We start from the raw sequence: 20,647 nt of genomic DNA, 5'->3' as shown, positions 1-20,647 counted from the left end.
GGGAGGAGGATGATTGAGGGAATACTCTCTCTACACACGTTATACAAGGTAAAAACTAAGCTACTAAGACAATTGTCACTGCAATTGCAGCATAATGGAACACTCTTGGAATGGTTCGTGAAGAGTAATAGTCAAGTAGTTTGATAACGGATAACGGCTCATTTAAGAAATAAATATAACTGGATAATAAAAGGTATTGACACTACTTAACTAGATCATTGTTCTATTTAAGAGGAAATAGCATGGAATTTTACTGAAGAACACATCTATCAACCAGCTGACTAACTCTCTTGTAAACTGTATTGCACTTTAAATGTATTCACTCAAACTCAAAACAATTCACAGTAATTGGTCTTAGAAGGCTAAGAACTCACAGGCCGCCAGTGACAGTCACATCGAATTGAAAAAGGACCCCAAATAAATTATCCTTGTGTCATGAATAGAAATGACACATTACTGTAACTACCAACAGGCAAAATATTAGATGTATATCTCAAGTTTTTTCAGTTTTTCATGTAGCCATTACTAACTATTTACAATAGATTTAACCACTGCAAACTTGTTTATTGCTAAATGTAAGCCTACTGCTGGCTGGAAATGTTTGAAGAGAAATTTTCAAAACACAAATCCAGACTCTAACTCAGGGGGAAGCTGAGTATGTTGTTGAAGGTGTATCAGCAGCAACAGTTAAATCCCCCCCCCCCCCCCCCCCCCCCCCCCACACACACACACACACTTCCCTGCCCCTCCCAACGGGTCCTGGCTAACCATCGAGGATGAGAGGCAAGAACAGTTCTCCGCCTCCCCAATCAGAAACATCCTCTCATTAGTTAAAAACACCAGTGCAGATGAGAATCCCAAACAAACAGGGAAGTGAGATTCACTAGGCCGAAGCCCTAAAATAGTAGGTAGAGGGAGGGAGGGAGAGAGAGAGTGGGCAAGAAGCACAGAGAGATGACTCGCTCAACTCCAGGGCAGGAAGAGGAAACAGGGTCGACGCAGCCACCGTGATGTCATCTCCCCAAATAGCTCGGCTGCACGCTTTTGAGGGAGGGGGGACGGGACGAGGGTTCACATCCACCCTGGAGAAGGTTCACAGTCAAGAACAAACAATATAAAGAACTCAAAAAGGATCCCTTTTGCGTCTGTGTTCCAGTTGTGTTTAGGGTTCACTCTGTGACAGGAACCTTGCAGTCAAAGAACCCAGAGATGGCCCGCCCCTCCTCAGCTCAACCTGGACGGGGACACGATGCTCATTGGCCAAACTGCACGTCTTCCGTTCTCCACTCCCGTTTTGGTTACCCGGGTCACGGGCAGGCTGGGAAGGCTAGGCAGCGAGGTGCCTATGGTCCAATGAGAAAGCCTCTCCAGGAGGCTGAGGTTCCGGGAAGAGGCGGAGCCATGGAGAGGTGGCACGGGGGGGAAGGGGAGGGGCCGTCACTGGATCTTAGAGAGCCCATTGGCCAGGAGGAGCTTGAAGGGGACGGTGGATCTGGACACAGTCTGGGGCAGCCTGTGGAGACCTGCAGGAGTCAAACAAGAACAGTGTTTACTCACAGTTTAAAGGTGGGGGCCAAACTGCAGCCAATGATAACTATTAGCGCTGACCAATGGAAAAAAGGAAAGCAAAAGACAAAAGAAAAGAGAGTGAGTCGAAAAGAAAGACCATTAATCACAGAACAAAAGCCAGCGGGGAGGCAGAGGGAACATGAGCAGGAGAGCCTAGAGTGAAGCTGATATTATCAGAGCCTGTGAAGGAAGGGGAGTGTGTGCGTGTGTTGATATGTGCGAGTGTGAGTCTGTGTGTGTAGCTAGAATATGAGAGTAAGCCTGTGTGTGTGTGTGTGCACGACTGGAAGTGTGTGCGGAGCTTGTTCCATTGCTCAGAGCCCTTGTTTGTGTTGGGCGGAGGGTGTGTATGTGTGTGGGGTGTGTGTGTGTGTTTGTTTGGGTGTGCTCCGTGGGGTCCTGGCGGCCCCTGGGGGGGGAGGGATGACGACGACCTGCTCTCCCCCCCTCCCGACCCCCCTTTTGCTTTCCTGAGAGGATTGTACGCTTTCTATCTGAGGAAAGGAGACCAGCCCATAGAGAAACACAGAGCTGGAACCACCAAACCACACTGCCCACCAGCTGTGGGAACCACCCTCCATCCCATGGCGAGGGGTGCAGCACATGGAACAGACATCCCTTTTCACACAACACACACACACACACCCACCCACACACAGTGGTAGCGGCGTGGCGGACTGACCAAATGCCCTGATGAGCTCCCTCTGTACAGCCCAGGTGAGCGTGTTGATGAGGCAGGCCGACGTGACTCCAGCGAACAGCATGTTGTACAGGAACACGATGTAGAAGTTCCCCAGCCAGTTGTAGCGCCCGAAATCCCCGAGCAGGTCGAAGCGGGTGATCCCTGAGATTAGATCCAAAATCACTTTTAGTGAGTTTTACGACGACCGCTCTTCCATGCGGTCGCGGGGATCGCAGTGGACGGAACACTAGTACCCTCTTGTGGTAGAATGTGGTATTACACCTACGAGACCACTGAAAACAGACCTCTAGGGCCTTGAATGTTATATGGGTTTATGCATGAGGACACAGCTACAAGGACAACAGTAGAAAAGACGATGATATTGCCTGTGTGTGTGTGTGTGTGTGTGTGTGTGTACACACACTTACCAAGAGTGCGGGAGAAGACAGGAAGAGCCGAGCTCAGAACCAGGAGAGACACACAGTTCCCGATGATCTGATGAGATAAAAGGTTTTAGCACAAGTTGGCGACACCAAAAAACGACACCCAGACAGGAAGTGAGTCTGCCAGCAGGTGTGGCTCTGCGAGGCACCTGTGTGAGGTTGGTGTCCTGGGCGCGAGGCAGCAGGCCGTGGAAGAGCGAGGTGCTGTAGAAGCCCACCACAGACGCCACCATCAGGTAGAGGATGAGCAGCACCTGCATCGCCGCCCCCAGGGAGCCGAACATGGAGAAGGAGGCCGTGCCCAGACGAGGGTCCTGGAGCACACACACCACACACACACACAGCTCTAGTCAGCCCAAAGGCACAAGCCCTGCACCGCTGGGTCCAGCAGCTACGCGGCCAACAAAAAAAGGGGAGTCAGGTGGCTGAGCGGTGAGAGAATCGGGCTAGTAATCTGAAGGTTGCCAGTTCGATTCCCGGTCATGCCAACTGACGTTGTGTCCTTGGGCAAGGCACTTCACCCTACTTGCCTCGGGGGAATGTCCCTGTACTTACTGTAAGTCGCTCTGGATAAGAGCGTCTGCTAAATGACAAAAAAAAAAAAAAAATCAGGAACTCGTCTTCGTCAAGGAATACCACCGCAACAGTACGTCGCTCTGGATGAGAGCGCCTGCTGAATGACCAAATGTTATTCCATGGGGAGTCTCCTCACCTCCATCCCTTTGGGCATGGCCGTCTCGTCGAAAAGGAGCTCCAGCACATTGAAACACACCATCAGCACACACATCACCTGAGGAGGAGGGGGGGGTGGGGAGACAACAGTACTGTAGTCAATACTCTGGTTCCTGCTCTGCTGGTGCGGTGGCCCAGGTAACGGTGGCCAGGTGAAGGTGGTTACCGTCAGCGCCAGGAGCAGCAACATGGCCAGCGGGTAGCCCAGGTTGCGTTGCCACGGCGACGCTCTCTGACGCATTTCTACGGGGCAAAATGGTGGGGGTGGGGGGGGGGGGGGGGGGGTTGGGGGAGGAAGATACGGGTGTGCTTAGAAGTCTTGGAGGCTTTTAGCGAATCACTTAATCTGTGAATTATCCAATCCTGAGTTATATTTTACATGAAGAGGACACCATTTATAAGTAAAGGAAATCAGTTAGTATCTAGATCGTTAGGACGGGAATTGCAGTAGTGATGGAGGATGTGGGGGAGGTGGAGGAAACAGGGGTGGGAGGCGGGCCCCCCGTTCAAGTCAGAGCGCGGCGAGACGCGCGGCGTGCGTTTTGCCGAGGCCGTCCCGGCGGTCTCACCCAGGGCGATGCGCTTGGCCTGGACGCTGAGGAACTGCCTCCGCACCACCTCCACGTTCAGGCTGATCCAGCAAGACGCAGCTCCGCCTGCCACACAGACACACACACGGTCAACGACAACAACAGGAGCTCGGACAATATATCGACAAGGGAGGGGCCATCTTGGTTTGCGTTGCGCTGACGGTTCGGGTGTCCTCTCACCATTCAGTTTCCTGGAGAGCGAGGCCTCCTCGAACGCCGAGCAGCTGGTCGTCTCCTCGAGGTTCTCCAGCAGCTGACGGGGACACGGGCGAGAGGGAGGGAGAGCGACAGGTTAGTGACCTCACGGCGCCGTCCACGTCCACATGTGGAGATGGCGTCGATATATCGGCTCGTCACTCACCCGTGGTTTGACCAATAGGCTGCCGGTGACGCTGAACATGCGCGACAGGCCGAAGGGAGTGCACACTGGAGGGGAAAGGAGAGAGAGAGAGAGGGGGGGTGGCGTCAAAACAGGAAGTGCCAACAGAGCCAGTCCAGGCAGATAGCATGTGAATCATTGAGGATGGAATCCTTGAGGATGGATCGGTGAGTGGACTTACCCAAGAGAAGCAGCACTCCAAAGAGAGAGATGCCCGAGTACAGGTAGGGTAGGTAGTACTCCCACAGATCTGGGACAGACAAGAGGACGACAAGATTGAGATATGGCCATTGTGGGTCTCTCCAACAAAAACGACCAGCTTAGTTATATTGGGTTCCATCGCATAGAACAATGTAATCTAAGCCGTAAAAAGAGCCACCGTTTACAAAGCAATGAATGGATGCGAGTGCATTCCCTAGTGTGGGGAGTAGGAGTGTGGGGGTGAAGCTAGCACAGACTGGGGCTGGACATGGTCCGGCCTTCCATGCCCGCTCACCGTAGAGGCTCTCCCTAGCGGTGTGGTGGTGGAGGGCAGCCGATGCCACCCACACCATGCCCAGCACCAGCAAGGTGAGGAGCAGGAGCACCACAGCTGTCTCGTACACACGGGCCATCACTCCCTGAGCGCACACACACACACAGGAACGTAATCAATCACTATGACGACAGTATACTTCAGTAGCTTTGGTTCAACAGCTTCAATGGTGTTTTTCGGTATTTCAATGGATTAAAAGGGACAGTTCAAAGCTAGGCGTGGGCACGAACGGACCAGCGCGTACCTTCTTACAGCCCACGAATCCCTCCGACTCGGTGAAGAAGTATGCGAAGGGCATGAGGAAGACGAGGGAGAGGTTGGAGAAGAGGAAGACTAGGTTCCACAAGCCTGATGGAGAAACAACGGTGGAGGACAGCAAAATCATTTGTGTTTTATGATAGTTCAGATATTTCTTGGAGGTACTACATATCCGTCTAATATCCATTCACATCACAACACTCTGGAGACCAGAAACAGCCATAGGGAACTACACTGGCTTCAGAATTGATTGTTGGATAGTGCAGAGGATTGGACTACATTGATTCTAGCAAGTCATTATCATTGTGCGAGTCACCCATGCATATCATTTTTCCATTACATTGTTTGATGGCCTTGTCTGCATGGAGATCCGAGGGGACATTGTGTGACAAAGCCGAGTGTGTGTGTGTGTTACCGGCGGGCCGTCCTACCGTGGATGAGCGACCCGTTGAGCCACTGCATGTAGTAGCTTTGTGGGAAGGTGAGGAGCACCTCGTTGGACAGGATAGAGATAGGCAGCAGAAGCACAGCACACACTGCCACAGACAGGGTGAACGTACACAGCCACAGCCTGGAGGAGGGGGAAGAGAGGGGGGGTAGACCTATCAAGTTCAAGTTAAGAAACAGAACTTTTTTTTTTTTTACCTAATCTTATCCCTATCTTTCCTCTTTGTACTTGTTGATCTGGGTTCTGTACAACTGAACACATATCTTTGTTTGCAGTTAGGGTCAGTTCAGGGGCCTGGGATGAGCTCCAGACACGCATGTTAAATAGGTTTGTCGTGTTTTGGGATACAGCTAGACTTCTTGTGGGTGGTTAAGATCATGTATGATGCAAACTGTACCAAAAGCATATCTTTATGGAGCAGTTATCTGTCGTATCAGTCCACATAGCTCAGTGTAATCTTTCCCCTGTGTACTTCTAGACATCCTTGTTTGTGCACCAGAAACTTGGCATCCACACTTACATTTACATTTAGTCATTTAGCAGACGCTCTTATCCAGAGCGACGTACAGTAATTACAGGGACATTCCCCCGAGGCAAGTAGGGTGAAGTGCCTTGCCCAAGGACACAATGTCAGTTGGCATGACCGGGAATCGAACTGGCAACATTCGGATTACTAGTCCGATTCCCTCACCGCTCAGCCACCTGACTCACTTAGACGTCCTAAATGCTCATGTCTGTGGTCTTCCGTCTATTCGACTTTTGGTTGCTGTACCAGACATTGACCTCCATAAATGACACCATCATAACATACAGTACATGTGTTATGTATTTTGACTGGATCCATGTTTGTGTGTATTTGTGTGTTGTGCTCAGGTTGTGGAGAGGACCGTTGAGGGCTAATGCGTCAGGGCAAAGGGCATTCAGACAAGCACAGGGAGGAATATCAAACTACAGCCAAACTATCCACTTCCAGATACTAACCAAGACTCCCACACTGACAATCTAATCACATTCTAACCAATCAGGGTGAGTTAGGGAGGCAGCCGACATGTGGACTGCCGCTGGGTCAGTAAATCGTTGGGCTTTTTGACTTACGCAATTTTGTTGACCGTAGCATCTTCAATGTCATCTGGGGAGGGGGGGGGGATACAGAAACAGACAAACAGATAACGTGAGGGCAAAAGTGACATGTTCATTTATACCATAGACAGCTTCAACAGTAAAGTCTTGACAGGACTATTTGTATATTGACCAAAGGAACTGGAGGAATTTTGACCTGTAGGGAAGGAGGGGGGGGGGGAAGGAGGGGGGGGGGGGGGAAGGAGGGGGGGGGGGGAAGGAGGGGGGGGGGACTGATAAAAAGGATGGAATGTAAAAGACGGATCCATGTGGGTTGTGGTCTTGCTTCAGGCGAGAGCACAGCGGTCCAGCCCGGTTCTGAGAGGTTAATCTAAATAAATCTCCCTGGCCACAGAATAGTAGAAATGTGTCTGCGTGCAAGATCTTCTAAAGAAAAAGAGGGTTGGGCTGGGTTCAGGCAAATGAATACACCATTGTCAAACTTTGGCAAAGACGTCCTGCGAAAACACTCTTGCTGTATACATACTGGAAATCAATACAAAGAAGGTTTGAAGACGATAAGTATACATGAGGACTATTTACCACATGAATGAATGATGCATCAGTAACCATTGAGGTAGTACTGGGCAGACAGATGAAAGCACTACACAAACAAATCAGTCAACATCCAGAGAACCAGATGAGCTAGCTAGCATTTTAACAGCAAAACTCGGCTTTTAGGCTGCTAGGTACAAACTGTTCTGTTGCCCGAGGAGGGCATGTGTTGGAAACAACACTGTACGAGCTAACCCCTGAGCAGGCTTTGCAGACTGCCTTTCCAAAACTCAATAAACACATGAGCTGGCCGGCCCACAGTCACAGTCTCTGCCGAGCCAAAGAGAGAGGCTAGTCTGTTGGCGGAGCAGCAGCTGCTTTCAATAACTTTATTGAACTGATTGCATAACTTCTGCCTCAATTGCACCACGACACTTACAAACGTAAGATTCTTAATCCTCAATGAGGTAACACAGTCCAATAGTCTGAGTCACTGTTTTAAATGAATTGAGAATACGTACCATTTCTATCCAAGCTGAAATAATCTTTTAAATGTGTTGTTGGGTTAAACACTAAGCCATATGTCTTTATAGGAGGCTACCCCCCAAAATGTATTTGTTATTCAGCACACACACAATGGGGGAAGAAATACTGCCACAAAACTCAACTAGATGCTGGAATTCACCCACAGCATGTTATGCATCCCAGATGAACAGCAGCAGTCTGTTTGTGTTGCAGCAGCAGGGCCTCAGGCTGAAGGCAAGGTAAGGGGGGAGGTAACTTCAAGGAACATTCTTCCTGTCCCTTCTGTAGGCCCTGACAAACATGTGCACACTCACACTTCACATCTCTAAGGGGGGCACTGAGGTGGGGGTTCTGCAACCACTGTAACTCCCTCCACCAGGTCATTTGGAGCATAGTGTTCTGGACAAGCTCCAGGCCTGATGATTGATAGCCTGTTGTTACACCTGGATATCAGACTATGTGTATTTTTTAAGTTGGGTAAAGATGAATGAATTGTCCTAATTCTGTAGCATACCACTTGTAGAATCGTCCCCAAACTTTACAAGACACCTCGAGAACCTCGATTGAGTTTCTGCTGCTGTGTTTTCTAGAGCACAGGAGGCAAAGTCTGCTGCAGAGTGAGAACATTCCAGAAAGGGAATGTCATCAGCTAGCTTTTCAACATTGCTCGATCTAGCTCTTTGGGATCACTTTGGTCTCTGTTTGGGGGATAGTTTTATTTTTTGTCTGAGCCTGTCGGGACTTTCTGTACAATCCCAGGGCCTGTTTCAGCTTCAACACCACGTATGGTATTATTATGTGTATTTATGTAGAAAAATGTGACCATAACTTTGCAGTTAGCACGTTTAGATGGGACTGTAATCTGGGATTTGGGACTACCTTGATATTTGCAGATTGATATCTATACTTACCAGTGACAAAGTCAGCATTCTTCTTGAAGTGAGTGAGAATGAGGTAGGACACAATGTAGAGGCATGTGAACAGGAGGACACAGATCTGAATAGAGAGAGAGAGAGAGAGAAAAAACTGAGTTTAACAAGGTCATGGCTCTTCCTGTGGGACCAGATATGCAGACCACATAACCCGAGTACTAGAGTACTGTTCCAGGATTTACATTTACATTTTAGTAATTTAGCAGACGCTCTTATCCAGAGTGACTTACAGTAAGTACAGGGACATTCCCCCGAGGCAAGTAGGGTGAAGTGCCTTGCCCAAGGACACAATGTCTTTATGCACGGCCGAGAATCGAACCAGCAACCTTCTGATTAATAGCCCGATTCCCTAACCGCACAACCATCTGACGCCTGGATCCCAGGATCACATAACCCTGGTACTAGAGTACTGTCCCAGGATCCAAGTTATGTTTTAAAGGTCAAGTTTTGCCATAAAAAAAGGAAAGAAAAAAGGAGAACATGTACACACCTCAAAGAAAGAAAATAGAAAAAAAAAGAAACAAAGGATATCTTTTTTGTGATTGGGGAGTTCTGAACAGACAGTACTCAATCCTCCCTGCCATGTCAAGCTGGGCTCTTTATCTGATTGGCTATCACAAGGTGATAGCACAGCCCTGTGTCTCTAGCTCTCCTCGGTCAACAGCAACGTGACGTAACGGTGTTATCTGGGAGGCAGGGAGAAGAGGGGTCTGGCTGGATAGGTGGCACAGATACTGGAGGAGACGACCACATGGAACAGAATAGGAGACTCTTTGGTGGGTGGGTGGGAGGGAGGCACAGAGACAACGCTGACCAAACAGATTGGGACAGACAAGCACACTTGCATAACGGTGAGCTCATCAAGGTAGCACATTTTTATGTCCCCAAAAAGCAAAAATGTAGGCCCAATCAAATGGCGATCCAACAGCATACACTACTCACCTCTAAGAATGAACACACAAACAAAACGATGTCAGCACCAGTTGAGGGATTGTGAAGACGGGTCTAACAAGGTCAAAACGGACAGATGGGGTCGGAGGAGATTACCCCTTCATCCAGACGAAGGGGGAGAAACGGGGTGAGAGTGAGGATTAAGAGGGGAGGAAAGAAAGAAAGAACAGAAAGAAATAAAGAAAGGGGAGACTAAACGTAGACACGTCAATATACTGTCTGTGTGGGGAGACAGGCCCCGACAAGAGATAACACTGAGAGCCATCAAACAGCAGTCTGTGTTCTTCGTGGTCTGGCTGTCGGACTGAATATAACATGTTTGTGTGTTATCGACCTATTAACACAATAAGTGAATGAGTGGTCCACGCTTCTTTGGCACAGAGAGCATAGCCATGGTGGTCAACCTAGGATATATACTTTATATATAAGGTGGCGAGTTTATTGCATTCTGGAATCTAGTGTCAAGACAAGATGTCCTTTAACATTTTAATTAATTACTGTATTCTGTAGCTTACTAAGGACCATTTTTTTGCTTCTAGAACATTATGTTTCTGTGTGTCCTCCATTTTATTGGTCTCTTTTCCAGAATGACTTTGGAATGCAGAGGTTTTCACAGTCCCCTCATAATAGCCCCATTGAAACATTAATCTAATATGGCCTACATTGAACACATCATCATCCATGGCCGGTCCAACATTAGTCGTGCTTTCATGTCAAACTGAACTAAGTGGGAGCAACACTCGGAACCAGAACATAATCTGGAGAGGATCCTAGGTGGAGTAGCCGGCCAGCCAGCCGCCATAACGCTCCCTAAAAGCTCAGAGGAAGAGCAAGAAGGGTGGCAGGATGCAGGAACTGACCCACGAGGTGAGAACGACAGCAGTCAACAATAGATGTGAAGAGGGCACCTCCGGGCGGGCACAATGTGACAACATGCTGCGGGGGCTGCCGGACGCCGTGGCTTTCCTTTCAGGATACAAAATCAAGGACCTATCGTTTCCCCTCAGATAAATGATGGCCCTTTATGATATTACTCAAACCCTTGGACGCTTAAATAGGCCTATATATTCTTTATAAGAAGTAAACATTCAGCAAAGCTCCAGGAGTTGAAGTGGCCTTTACTTGACTATACCTTGATTTCTTTGCTCCCTTCTGTAACCATAACGGAAGGACCTGGGAGAGCTGTTCTGTAACAAACAGTTAGGCCTACAGAACTCCCACACACTACTCATACACTGCCTCTGACGTCAATTTAATATGCCTACATTATTTCCAAATACTGCACGCGCAGAGAATCTCTAACAATGGAACAGTAACAAAAGAGGAGTTAGACACAGACACCCCACCCCCACCCCCACGCCTCTTCCATGGTGGACTCGGCAGTGTGACCCACTCTGAAATGACAACAATGTCATTTTGAGGGTCGCTAAGTGCTCCTCCCGTGCAGTGAGAGATGTCAAACCCCAATGAAGTTCCCCTAACTGCAGTATGGTTTCTTATATAGAGAATAAGAGGATAATGACAATGTCCAGTGAGACTAAAGAGAGATCAGCATGTTTGTTTTGTATGTATACACAGTGACTGGTCCTTGCAAAACAGAACAGAATATCAAACATGCAACAGTATTTGGTTTTAAAGAATTTAGCGAATCAAGAGTTGCATAGTTCAATAATCCTTAATCCAGTGCACACCTGATAAAACAAAATCTTTAGATTTGGGGCCCTATTGTTGACAAACATGTGGCTTGTCTACCAGGAAATCGTAGCCTGCTGCAATACAGAGGGGATATTTAGCAAGAAACAATGATTACAAGTGGAAGCTCCCAAACAAAGATTAGCCAGTAATCATTTTAAATCAGAGGTCCAACTATGGCAGTAAATCTGCGTACCCAACTAAGAGACAGCTGGAAACCGAACGGGTGTCTGGCTGTCTCTGTGCAGTGTGGTTCATCTGGCTAACTCCAAGGCTAGCTGGTGTAACAGAACATCAGCATCTCAGCTGTGGGGGGTTTTCCTTGTGGATGTCTGAACACTGGCTCCAAAAATCCAAATTAAGACCTTCAAGTCTTTAAAGGGAACAAAAGTTGGTGAATTTGCTCCTTGCTTTGCCTCTCTTACAAAGCTGTGGCCTAACATCTTTCCTGTCTTGCTGTACGCTTTAGGTTACTATCAGCTGCTGAAACATGAAATATATAGTCAGCATTTTGTTCATCCCTAACAAGTACCATACCAAAGAACCTCTACTACGTCGTGGCACATTGTGAATAAAAAACATTAAAAAACAGAATTCCATTTCAATGACCTGACCTCCCTTGCAGGGCAATGCTGTTCCAACCCCAAAGAGTTAAGCATGTTTGGCTAAGCCGTCTCATTCGTTCATGCAACTCTTTACAAGTGTATTCCCTGACTGCAGGTGTGACGTGACATGGCGAAGTCAGTCTCACCTGTGGGCCTTATTGAAAACCTAGTGGACAGTGAACAAGTTGTGTGTGAAATGCAAACAACTGCTTGAGGACATTGACAGCATTATAGCTAAGCATGGAGCAGGAAGTACACCTACTGAGAGTACTGTACAAAGCTAGTAAAAACATGTTTAAACAAACATACTCAAGATGCATGTCATCAAGTTATCATCCAAACAAGTTATGGGTGTGTACAGTGCAACGCTGTACAAATTATCTCCAGCTGTTATGGTACATGAAGTGCACACATGGGAATTGCTGTGATTATCAGGGTTAAAGATTAATATCCATGTGCCGTGTTGTAACTAAAGCCAGTCAGGTCTGAAGTTCAGCATGAGCTTTCCACTCCGTTCCAGATTCACATTCCATCAGTTCAGGTAAATTGATCCAACATAATTTATAAAAAGAATATCATAGCATTCCAAAAATGCAAACAGAGACAAAGACATCTGAACTGGACTTGAGTAGGGGACTGACAGTTATGTAATTTAGGGGCCTTTACAGGGCCCCAGGTGCAAGGCTGGGTCGTAGGCTACCCAAAGAGGTTAGCTCAATATTACAGTCGTCCCCACTCCCCCCTTGTTTCTGCAACATTCTTACCAAATGACCAGCTGCAGACACTTATTCTACATAGCGTTGTTTGTTGTTTACTACACAATGAGGACATACAACTAAGCACTCCCGATATCCATGCATGGATATCGGGAGTGCTTAGTTGTGAGTGCTTAGAGTGTAATGCATATTACAATAATGCATATTGCATATTACAATCACATTCAATGATTTCCAAAACCATTGTTGATTTTATACAATAACGTGGCGGTTCAGTATTGCTCCCACTTCAACGACCAACAGCTACTTGATTCCATGTGTATCTAGTTGTAAACTAAACTAGTTACTGTCTACGTAAAAAACTAACACTGTTTTTATGAACTTACTATTGTCTCTCGAACACGGTTGTGGAAAAGTTGCTCTCTAACCGACACGTCGTCAGCATCCATCCTCCGCAACCATAACCTACTAACTAAAAAACCGTCAAATAGGGTCCGTCTGGCTAAAAACGATGTCAACTGAATTTAGAACAAACAGTTACTGTATCTTAAACGGTCCCGCATTGCTTTACGTTAATGCGGTGATAGATGGACGATCTCCTTCATGTCACACTAGAACTACCAAGACCACGGGAGCGAACCCTGAAGTGGAGCCTGCAATCAATGATCACGGACGGGGCGGAGAAAGGGGAGGGCGGTTAAAGAAAAGAGAGGTAGTATGGGGGTGGGGACGTAGCTACGCATGCTTCCTGTTGTGCTACAATGAATCAGTGCTCAAATAAAAAATGGTTACATTTTGACCAATGGATGCCCATCGCAGTGAAGAACACACGCGCCACCATGTGATAATAAACGATTGTAGACACATATCATGTCAGGTCGAACTTCCTCACGAGATGATTGGTTGTATATTGTAAGCATGGCCAGTCCAAAATTCATTCAAGTGTCTATATGGCTTAAAAGTACTTTAGTCAAATCTACAACATAAAAAGTTAAACACAAAAAATTCTACACACTTAAAATAATATAAATAATAAGCTATGAACAATGAGAATCTGAATACCTCCCAAACTTTAAAGTTTAAGGCCGAAACCACATTTAACCGGACTTCAGTAGCCTATAGTTGATTTGAGGGGTCAATTAAATCCATGCCCATTCAAGCCAGTGCGCAGTGACAATTATTTTGTCATCATCCAAAGTCCATAGAACTGAAGCAACGACTTGCTCTAAAAGACGGAAGTTGTAGGCAAGTGGAAAAGATTTGTTGGGGTAAGATTAAAACTTCAAATGAATTAATCAATCAAGTAAATTGAAATATACGGCCATGTTGAATAACGAGTCATTTACATGGTTTTAGTTTTGAACAACTTCAAGTAAGTGAATCTATCCGACGGCTGGCTATACTGCAGATGACCTATGAATACCAAGTAGCTTTTTTATTTTTGTGTGGGGTGTGAACAGCTTTACACTCTGAATTTTTCAAAAGTGTCCTCGGAATAAATTGTGCATTTTATAAAACTGAATTAGAGCGCAGATTAAAACTGAATGAGAGATACCGTGGTTATTCAGATTACATTTGTGATTAAATCTTTTCAAGGGTGTTTTAATATAACCGTAACTAACGTAGTATACTTGTATAATTTAGTGACTGCTGCACTCAATAAAAATGTGTTAATAACTGGGTAATCTGTCCCTCAGATTCAGAAAAATGAAACAATTGTGCCTTGAAACACATTTAGGAAACATCAACACTAACCTCATTTGACCCTTCCCTTCATTTCCCTAGCTTGCTTCTGAACTGCGGGCTCTCTTTGGGAAGGATGTCAGTTCAGTTTCTTCCATCGTCCAAGCAGTGATCTACCGACGACCTACCATGGGCAAACGAGTGACAGTCACTTATGCGTTATGGGCGATGGCTGGACCATTGGGCCTGCACCACTTATACTTAGGAAGAGACAGCCATGCACTGCTGTGGATGCTCACCTTCGGGGGCTTCGGTGTGGGCTGGTCTCGAGACTTCTACCGTATCCCTGCCTACGTGTCCGAAGCTAACAAGGAGGCAGCAGGTGTGAGAAGAAGACCTGCGCCCCCTGCTGTGGGCCCGGTACGATTGGCCGGGCAGGTCTGTGTCGGGGTCTACTTTGGCGTGGTGGCTCTCATAGGCCTGAACACGCTCAGCTTCTTCTACCTGCTGGTCCTGCCGCTGTCGGTGGGTGCAGGAGTGCACCTGGTGTCCAGCGTGGGCCAGCAGACCTCAGATCTCCACAAGACACTGACGGCCTGTGTGGTCACTTCCCCTATCTTTTATGGCAGCAGCCTGTCTCCTCTGCCTATCAGTCTGGCTGCCAGCTTCACAGCAGCCCAGCACCGCAAGTTCAAACCCCCTCGGTCACCTGAGAGTCAGAAACTAGGTGGGAATTTCACGGCGCACTGTCCTGCTTTTTCCTATTGGTTTATTTTCTGTCCAGTACCTCTTTTGCCCCTCTGTCTTTCCTCTGTGATTCCAATTTCACTGTTTACCAATTTCGGTTTGAATAGTTGGTCTCCAGCAATACCTTGTTGATTCTGACTCTGACTCATCAACTTCCTGTGTCGTCTCACTGACAGTGCCACGGTTGACCCGGCTGGCTTTGGCCTGGCTGGCCTTCTCCGCTCCTCTGGGATACTGTATATTCCACAACACCACCGCTACGCTCTACTACATCTCAGACTGTTTGGCAGCCCTGCTGGATGTGTTCTGGTTCTTTCCCTGGCTGCGAGGTGTGGTGGAGTACCTCCTACTGATACCCTACAGGATGCTGTGCTTCTTCACGGGAGGGGGATATACTGAGGAGGCCTGGAAGAAGGTGCTAGAAATACTCCTCAGGGAGTACAGTCACCAAGAGAGAGAGGCATTAACGGTGAGTGCGAACTGTTTTCGATTCTCACCTAGGGCACAGTCTGCTGCTCAGGTGGGCTACCTCTGAGTTATCTTTTCTCCCCGTGCTCACATGGGTTGATGTACAAATCTGTGCTTCTGGTTGCCTTTGGTGGTAGAACAGCAGGATGGAAGAAAAGCAGAGACGGAATTTCCTCGGTGGAAACGAGGAAATTCGCATGATCAATACGTTTCTTCTTCTTATTCCTGGGGAAAATAGTATCACGCTCGTCATATTGATGAAGTTACACGTGTGTGCTTTGTCAGGTTTTGTCATTGACCGAGGAGGCGTCTCTGGAGGACATCACGCACAGCTACAGGGAGCTGGTGAAGGTGTGGCATCCAGACCACAACCCCAGCCAGGCAGCCCAGGCAGAGGAGATGTTCCTAAAGATCCAGGAAGCTTACGAGATTCTGCTCCGAAGGCACAAGTTTGATCGACACAAGTGACTCGACCTCAACGCACACTGACCCTTCAGTGGTCTGGAGGAATGCGGTGTGCTGTGCGAGTACTGACTTTAAATATCAAGCTAGTTAGTCATCACACCAAATCACTGTCACATTGTGGAGATGTATTTTCATCAGTTTTTTCATCAGATACCAACACAATACCAAGATTTCGTAATTCTAGATACCAATTATTTTAAGGCTTTGTACTATGCAGTGGATTACGTGTTTGTCTCTCAGATGTAATGAACAATCAGCCCAAGTCCTTTGCTGACATCTTGTGGTAAATTAGAGAACATCATGTCCGCAAGTAAGTGTCATGTTTATTAGAAATGTGTTTATTTGAAATAAAGCGTTGAGACTATTTCTGGCTATTTAAGTTTCCTGTCCCTGTGTATGCTTGATCTTACATTAATCATTAAAATAACACTTTTTATTTAGACACTATTAGTTTTTTTGGGGGTTGCAATTCATCATCCTGCAGACTGAATAGGAGGCAATGCTTCAGTGATCCACATGAACATCCATATCTGTACATGCAGCTAATAATGCAAACAGGTAAACTGTTCCTTTATTCTGATACTTACAATGTCAATACAATTATCCCCTTGGGGGTATTATAGAAGACCACAAGCTAAAAAAATACAAAACATATTTTAAAAACATTACATGTACTTGTTTTTTCATTTTTTGTCTTTTTTGCGTAAAGCAGAAAGCAATCTGATATCACCTTTACAAATCTATACAATCTAAAATGTTCACTTTCCTTGGAATGACCCAGCTGTCTTTTGCGATCTCACTCTTCACTGTTGAAGGAGGAGGAGGGGCAGTTAATGTCAGTAGGCTGCACCTCTGATGACAGCTTCTGAGGAACTCACATGAGGGCAAAATAGGAGAATCTAAAGACTGATTTCTGCAGTCCTCCGTTCAACAATAGGAAGACAACTGGTAAAGGGGGAAAATATATACTTTTACAAGTTTGACTTTTACAAATGTGACCGTTTCAAAACAACACAATTATTGCTTTGCAAAGAAGGCTTAAGGCTTCTTCTGTGTCTCTAAATGTCCCTTTCCTCAGATATCCGGTGAGAATGAACGCAGCTGATCACCGCAATGGAGCCCCTTATGTTTCAGGTAAGGAGAAACGACGTGTCTGATGATCAAGTAGTGCATCTGGCCTTGGGGGAAATCTTGTCAGAATAGAAGTCAAACAATAGGGGAATGCAAACTGTGTTTCATTACAGGTAGAACAGTGGATCCTGCCACAGAATGGGACTTCTACGGAGGGGACGGGGCTCTGTCAGAAAGCACTTCCAACAGCCAGCGGTCTTCCCCAAACTGCTTCATCACTGGTTCGTTTTCTGGAACATGTGGGTTATATACATTGTATACAATCTACATGTGATATATATGTTATATACATATACATGTACATCATGTGTTATCCCTCTGCACAAACACTGTAAAATGCTTGTGTATGTACCAATCAATGTATTGAGTACTTTGTACTTCACCCAGCCACCTCTGTCAACACTGAGCTCTACAGCGGGCAGTCATCTGGTGCCTCGCCACCAGAGAGAGGGGAAGTGAGGGAAGGTGACCTGTTGAAGGACAGAGAAGTCTCTGGAGCAGGGGTCAGTGCTGCACGGCAAGGAAAGCAGAGAAGAACCAGTGAGGGTGCGCTGGCCAGCCTGAAAGCCTCATCCCTGGGCGCCGTACGACTGCCGAATGGGAAGCTCCAATGCGACGTGTGTGGAATGATGTGCCATGGGCCCAACGTGTTGATGGTCCACAAACGCAGTCACACAGGTGAGCTGGGATGGAGGGGCCAGTGGGTGTGTGCACTGGACCGATACTGTAGCTCTTAAAAAATCCCCAAAGAATCACTCAGTAGAGTGTCTCACTCTCTATCCTCTGCTAACGAGACAAATTCCTTAATACCTTTGAAGAGGAAACCATGACCAGTGTGTCCCCGTGCTGGTCGGCAGGTGAGCGCCCGTTCCAGTGTGAGGAGTGTGGCGCTGCCTTCACACAGAAGGGGAACCTCCTGCGTCACACCAAGCTGCATTCAGGAGAGAAGCCTTTCAAATGCCCCCACTGTAACTATGCCTGCCGTCGGAGAGACGCACTGGCTGGTCATCTCCGCACCCACGCGGGTAAGAAACAGCCCGGGGGAAAAGGAGTCACAGGGCCCTTGGCTTGGCAGGGGCCACCTGTTGTGGGTTTCCATACGTAATTAGAGGGATTCTGTAACTTGCACACATTTTTTACTAAACTTCGAACACATTTTTATACTTTATTTTACTGTTACTCTTTGCTCGCATAATCAGTGTCAAAATAAAATTATGTGCATTCTAAACCCACTCTTTGTGTAAACAAGGACTCAAGTCTCTTTTGGGAAATTTGGTCAAACTACATCAGCTTTCAGTCAATTTATATTTGTTTTACTAGAATATGCTGTTCCCCACAGACAAGATGACATTTAGAACATTTTAGAAAACAGGATATCCTGTTGGTGTTTTCAATTGATGAAGACACATTCACACAGGTGTTGATCTAGTGAATGGCCTAGGTGGGTCTTTTCTATTGCTTCCATTTCAAAGAAAAGATGTTTGCAAACTTTGGATTTCAGCAAAGTGACGTCAGTCCCTTCTCCGGGTGTTTCTTAAGTCGGAACTTTGCGGTGAAGAAATGGGTGTGTTTTCAACGTCATAGGCGCCTTTTATTATATATATTTTTTGGCATATTTGGAATTTATGTGTGACCCGTCATTTAGCAACTTAGCAGGGAACATATTCACTCCCCTTAGTGCAGAAATAGACAAACGTTCCTAATTAACAACATTTTATCAAAATAACTAAGATAAGAAACTATTCTTTTCAGCAGTGTAATTTAAGGCATCACTTTAGCAACGCAGACCATACAAGAGAGCGTAAGAAACTGGCCAGTTGACCATGTTAATGTTTGGTTTTGCGTGTTTCAGGGTGCTCAACAACAGGTAAGCATTTTAAGTGCAGCAACTGTGGTCGCAGCTACACGCAGCAGAGCGCTCTGGAGGAACACCGCGGGCGCTGCCACAGCGACGTACACAGCCTGGAGAACCCTGCTGCTCTCAGCGGCCACACCGCACAGGGTAAAACACACACACACACACACTTACAGATATATAAAAACACCTTGTGTGAGGCACTGGAGACAGAAAAGTTCAAGTCAGTAGACCTGTGTTTTAGACCCCAACCAACTTGGGATCTATTTGACTCTATGATGGGCAGGTTTTCCAAAGATTGACGCTGGTGGATTTTTGTGTGTGCTACTATAAGCAGGAAAACAGTCTAAGAGCATGGGGTCAATGACAGAGCCGGAACTTCAGTCATCCACAGAAATACTCCCCCTAATAGCCCATCTGGCCAACAGCATCACCAAGCGCAAAAGCTCAACACCTCAGAAGTTCTTAGGTGAGATGGTTATGTATTAAACACAAACTGCAGACACTGAAAACACAACCGTACAACTGAGCTGTAAAAAATGCATCTGACTGATAACCTGACTGTTCTCTGCACAGGGGGAAAGCACTTGTGGCTTGCCATGCAAGATGCCCGTTTTGAGTTTCCCCCTGGTTCTAAGGAGGGGGACAGGTACAGCCTACACCCAGGGAGGGACCTCGCCAGGTGGGTGGGGATGGTGAGCAGGCACCCTACAGGGTCCAAGGTTAGAGCGAAGGACCAGAACTCTGCCAAACTAGAAGAACCTCAGCTCTCCTGCCTGCCTGAGCTCGTATCTGTGAGACCTGTTTCCAGCTACAAGGCTCCTGACGGACCCTGGGCCTTCAACTGTGAGGGAGGTGGAGGTGGGGCCTCGGCTGGATGGGAGGCGGATGAGGGCCGCAGCCACAGCCAAGGCTGCCACGCTTCCACCAACACAGACAGCACAGCCGAGGAGCAGAATGCCGTCTCAGCCCGAGTGCAGTCAAACAACCCCCCGACCTCCACGCTCCCTAGCCTCAGGGCCAGCCACAGCCACGACTTGAAAGGTAAAAGGAGGCCTGGCGTCACCACTGCAGCCAGGAGGGGCCCTGACTGGGCCCTGTCCTCCAGGGAGGAGGTTCAGGTGGTGGACGGAAAGGGGGGAATCCTGTGTACTTTCCGCTGCGAGCACTGTCACATCCTCTTCCTGGATCACGTCATGTTCACCCTCCACATGGGTTGCCATGGTTTCCGCCAGCCCTTGGAGTGCAACCTCTGTGGTCACCGCAGCAGAGACCGCTTCGAGTTCACCTCCCACATCGTCCGTGGAGAACACGTCCTCGGGAGAGGAACGCACCCCAAAACAAGGTTCTCCCTGAAACCATGAAGAGCTCTGCTTCTGTTTTAGCACAACTCTGTAGTCTAAACCCTGTTCAGGACCCTTTTTCAGTTTGTTTAACCCTTGTGCTGCCTTCCGGTCACATGACCCAAAGGTTCATAACGAACCATCGTTGTGTTTACCCAATTTTACCCAATTCAAAAACAAATGAAAATATTTTTTTTTTAACTTTTGCAATGTGGGGGTCTGAGACAGCCCAACGGTTAAAAGAAAATGCTTCACTTTGTTTTTGTATGCGGTAAAGTTGTCGC

The 20,647-nt window shown here is 47.2% G+C and overlaps 3 protein-coding genes across 4 annotated transcripts; 2 read left to right on the top strand and 1 right to left on the bottom strand.

Annotated features, from left to right (window-relative positions):
- Positions 1-729: 729 nt before the first annotated feature.
- Positions 730-13,237, bottom strand: lmbr1l (limb development membrane protein 1-like). The gene is made up of 16 exons (XM_067239084.1): positions 13,058-13,237; positions 8,687-8,771; positions 6,732-6,765; positions 5,620-5,759; positions 5,175-5,278; positions 4,892-5,015; positions 4,577-4,645; positions 4,378-4,442; positions 4,197-4,269; positions 3,996-4,082; positions 3,593-3,669; positions 3,407-3,484; positions 2,844-3,008; positions 2,680-2,746; positions 2,252-2,413; positions 730-1,523 (listed from the first exon to the last, which is right to left on the bottom strand). The coding sequence occupies exons 1-16, from the start codon at positions 13,118-13,120 to the stop codon at positions 1,438-1,440; spliced, it is 1,479 nt and encodes a 492-aa protein (XP_067095185.1). The 5' UTR covers positions 13,121-13,237; the 3' UTR covers positions 730-1,437.
- On the top strand, positions 12,479-16,408 carry dnajc22 (DnaJ (Hsp40) homolog, subfamily C, member 22). Of its 2 annotated transcripts, none has more exons than XM_067239087.1 (4): positions 12,479-12,496; positions 14,457-15,081; positions 15,278-15,570; positions 15,855-16,408. In XM_067239087.1, exons 2-4 carry the CDS (start codon positions 14,544-14,546, stop codon positions 16,035-16,037), a joined length of 1,014 nt encoding a protein of 337 aa, XP_067095188.1. In that variant the 5' UTR covers positions 12,479-12,496; positions 14,457-14,543; the 3' UTR covers positions 16,038-16,408. The 2 variants fall into 2 exon arrangements, with proteins under 2 accessions (XP_067095188.1, XP_067095186.1); XM_067239085.1 differs by lacking the exon at positions 12,479-12,496 and adding an exon at positions 13,893-13,939.
- A 513-nt stretch (positions 16,409-16,921) lies between these two features.
- ikzf4 (IKAROS family zinc finger 4) lies at positions 16,922-20,575 on the top strand. The gene is made up of 8 exons (XM_067240644.1): positions 16,922-16,982; positions 17,113-17,168; positions 17,279-17,404; positions 17,553-17,843; positions 18,023-18,190; positions 19,018-19,167; positions 19,358-19,489; positions 19,597-20,575. The coding sequence occupies exons 2-8, from the start codon at positions 17,126-17,128 to the stop codon at positions 20,382-20,384; spliced, it is 1,698 nt and encodes a 565-aa protein (XP_067096745.1). The 5' UTR covers positions 16,922-16,982; positions 17,113-17,125; the 3' UTR covers positions 20,385-20,575.
- Positions 20,576-20,647: the final 72 nt, after the last annotated feature.

Source organism: Osmerus mordax, chromosome 7 (genome assembly GCF_038355195.1).
Source record: "Osmerus mordax isolate fOsmMor3 chromosome 7, fOsmMor3.pri, whole genome shotgun sequence".
Lineage (NCBI taxonomy): Eukaryota > Metazoa > Chordata > Actinopteri > Osmeriformes > Osmeridae > Osmerus > Osmerus mordax.
Note: the sequence above shows the minus strand (reverse complement) of the source record. Positions and strands in the feature narration are given on the sequence as shown.

Excerpts from the sequence above, each read along its gene's own strand:
- lmbr1l (XM_067239084.1), bottom strand. The coding sequence starts at position 13,120 with ATGGATGCTGACGACGTGTCGGTTAGAGAGCAACTTTTCCACAACCGT. Across the intron at positions 4,083-4,196 it reads GCTCTCCAGGAAACTGAATG|GCGGAGCTGCGTCTTGCTGG; the intron begins GTGAGAGGACAC and ends TCTGTGTGGCAG. Across the intron at positions 3,009-3,406 it reads CCATGCCCAAAGGGATGGAG|GACCCTCGTCTGGGCACGGC; the intron begins GTGAGGAGACTC and ends TGTGTGCTCCAG.
- dnajc22 (XM_067239087.1), top strand. The coding sequence starts at position 14,544 with ATGGGCAAACGAGTGACAGTCACTTATGCGTTATGGGCGATGGCTGGA. Across the intron at positions 15,082-15,277 it reads ACCTGAGAGTCAGAAACTAG|TGCCACGGTTGACCCGGCTG; the intron begins GTGGGAATTTCA and ends TCTCACTGACAG. Across the intron at positions 15,571-15,854 it reads AAGAGAGAGAGGCATTAACG|GTTTTGTCATTGACCGAGGA; the intron begins GTGAGTGCGAAC and ends GTGCTTTGTCAG.
- ikzf4 (XM_067240644.1), top strand. The coding sequence starts at position 17,126 with ATGAACGCAGCTGATCACCGCAATGGAGCCCCTTATGTTTCAG. Across the intron at positions 17,405-17,552 it reads TGGTTCGTTTTCTGGAACAT|CCACCTCTGTCAACACTGAG; the intron begins GTGGGTTATATA and ends TACTTCACCCAG. Across the intron at positions 19,168-19,357 it reads CAGCGGCCACACCGCACAGG|GAAAACAGTCTAAGAGCATG; the intron begins GTAAAACACACA and ends TACTATAAGCAG.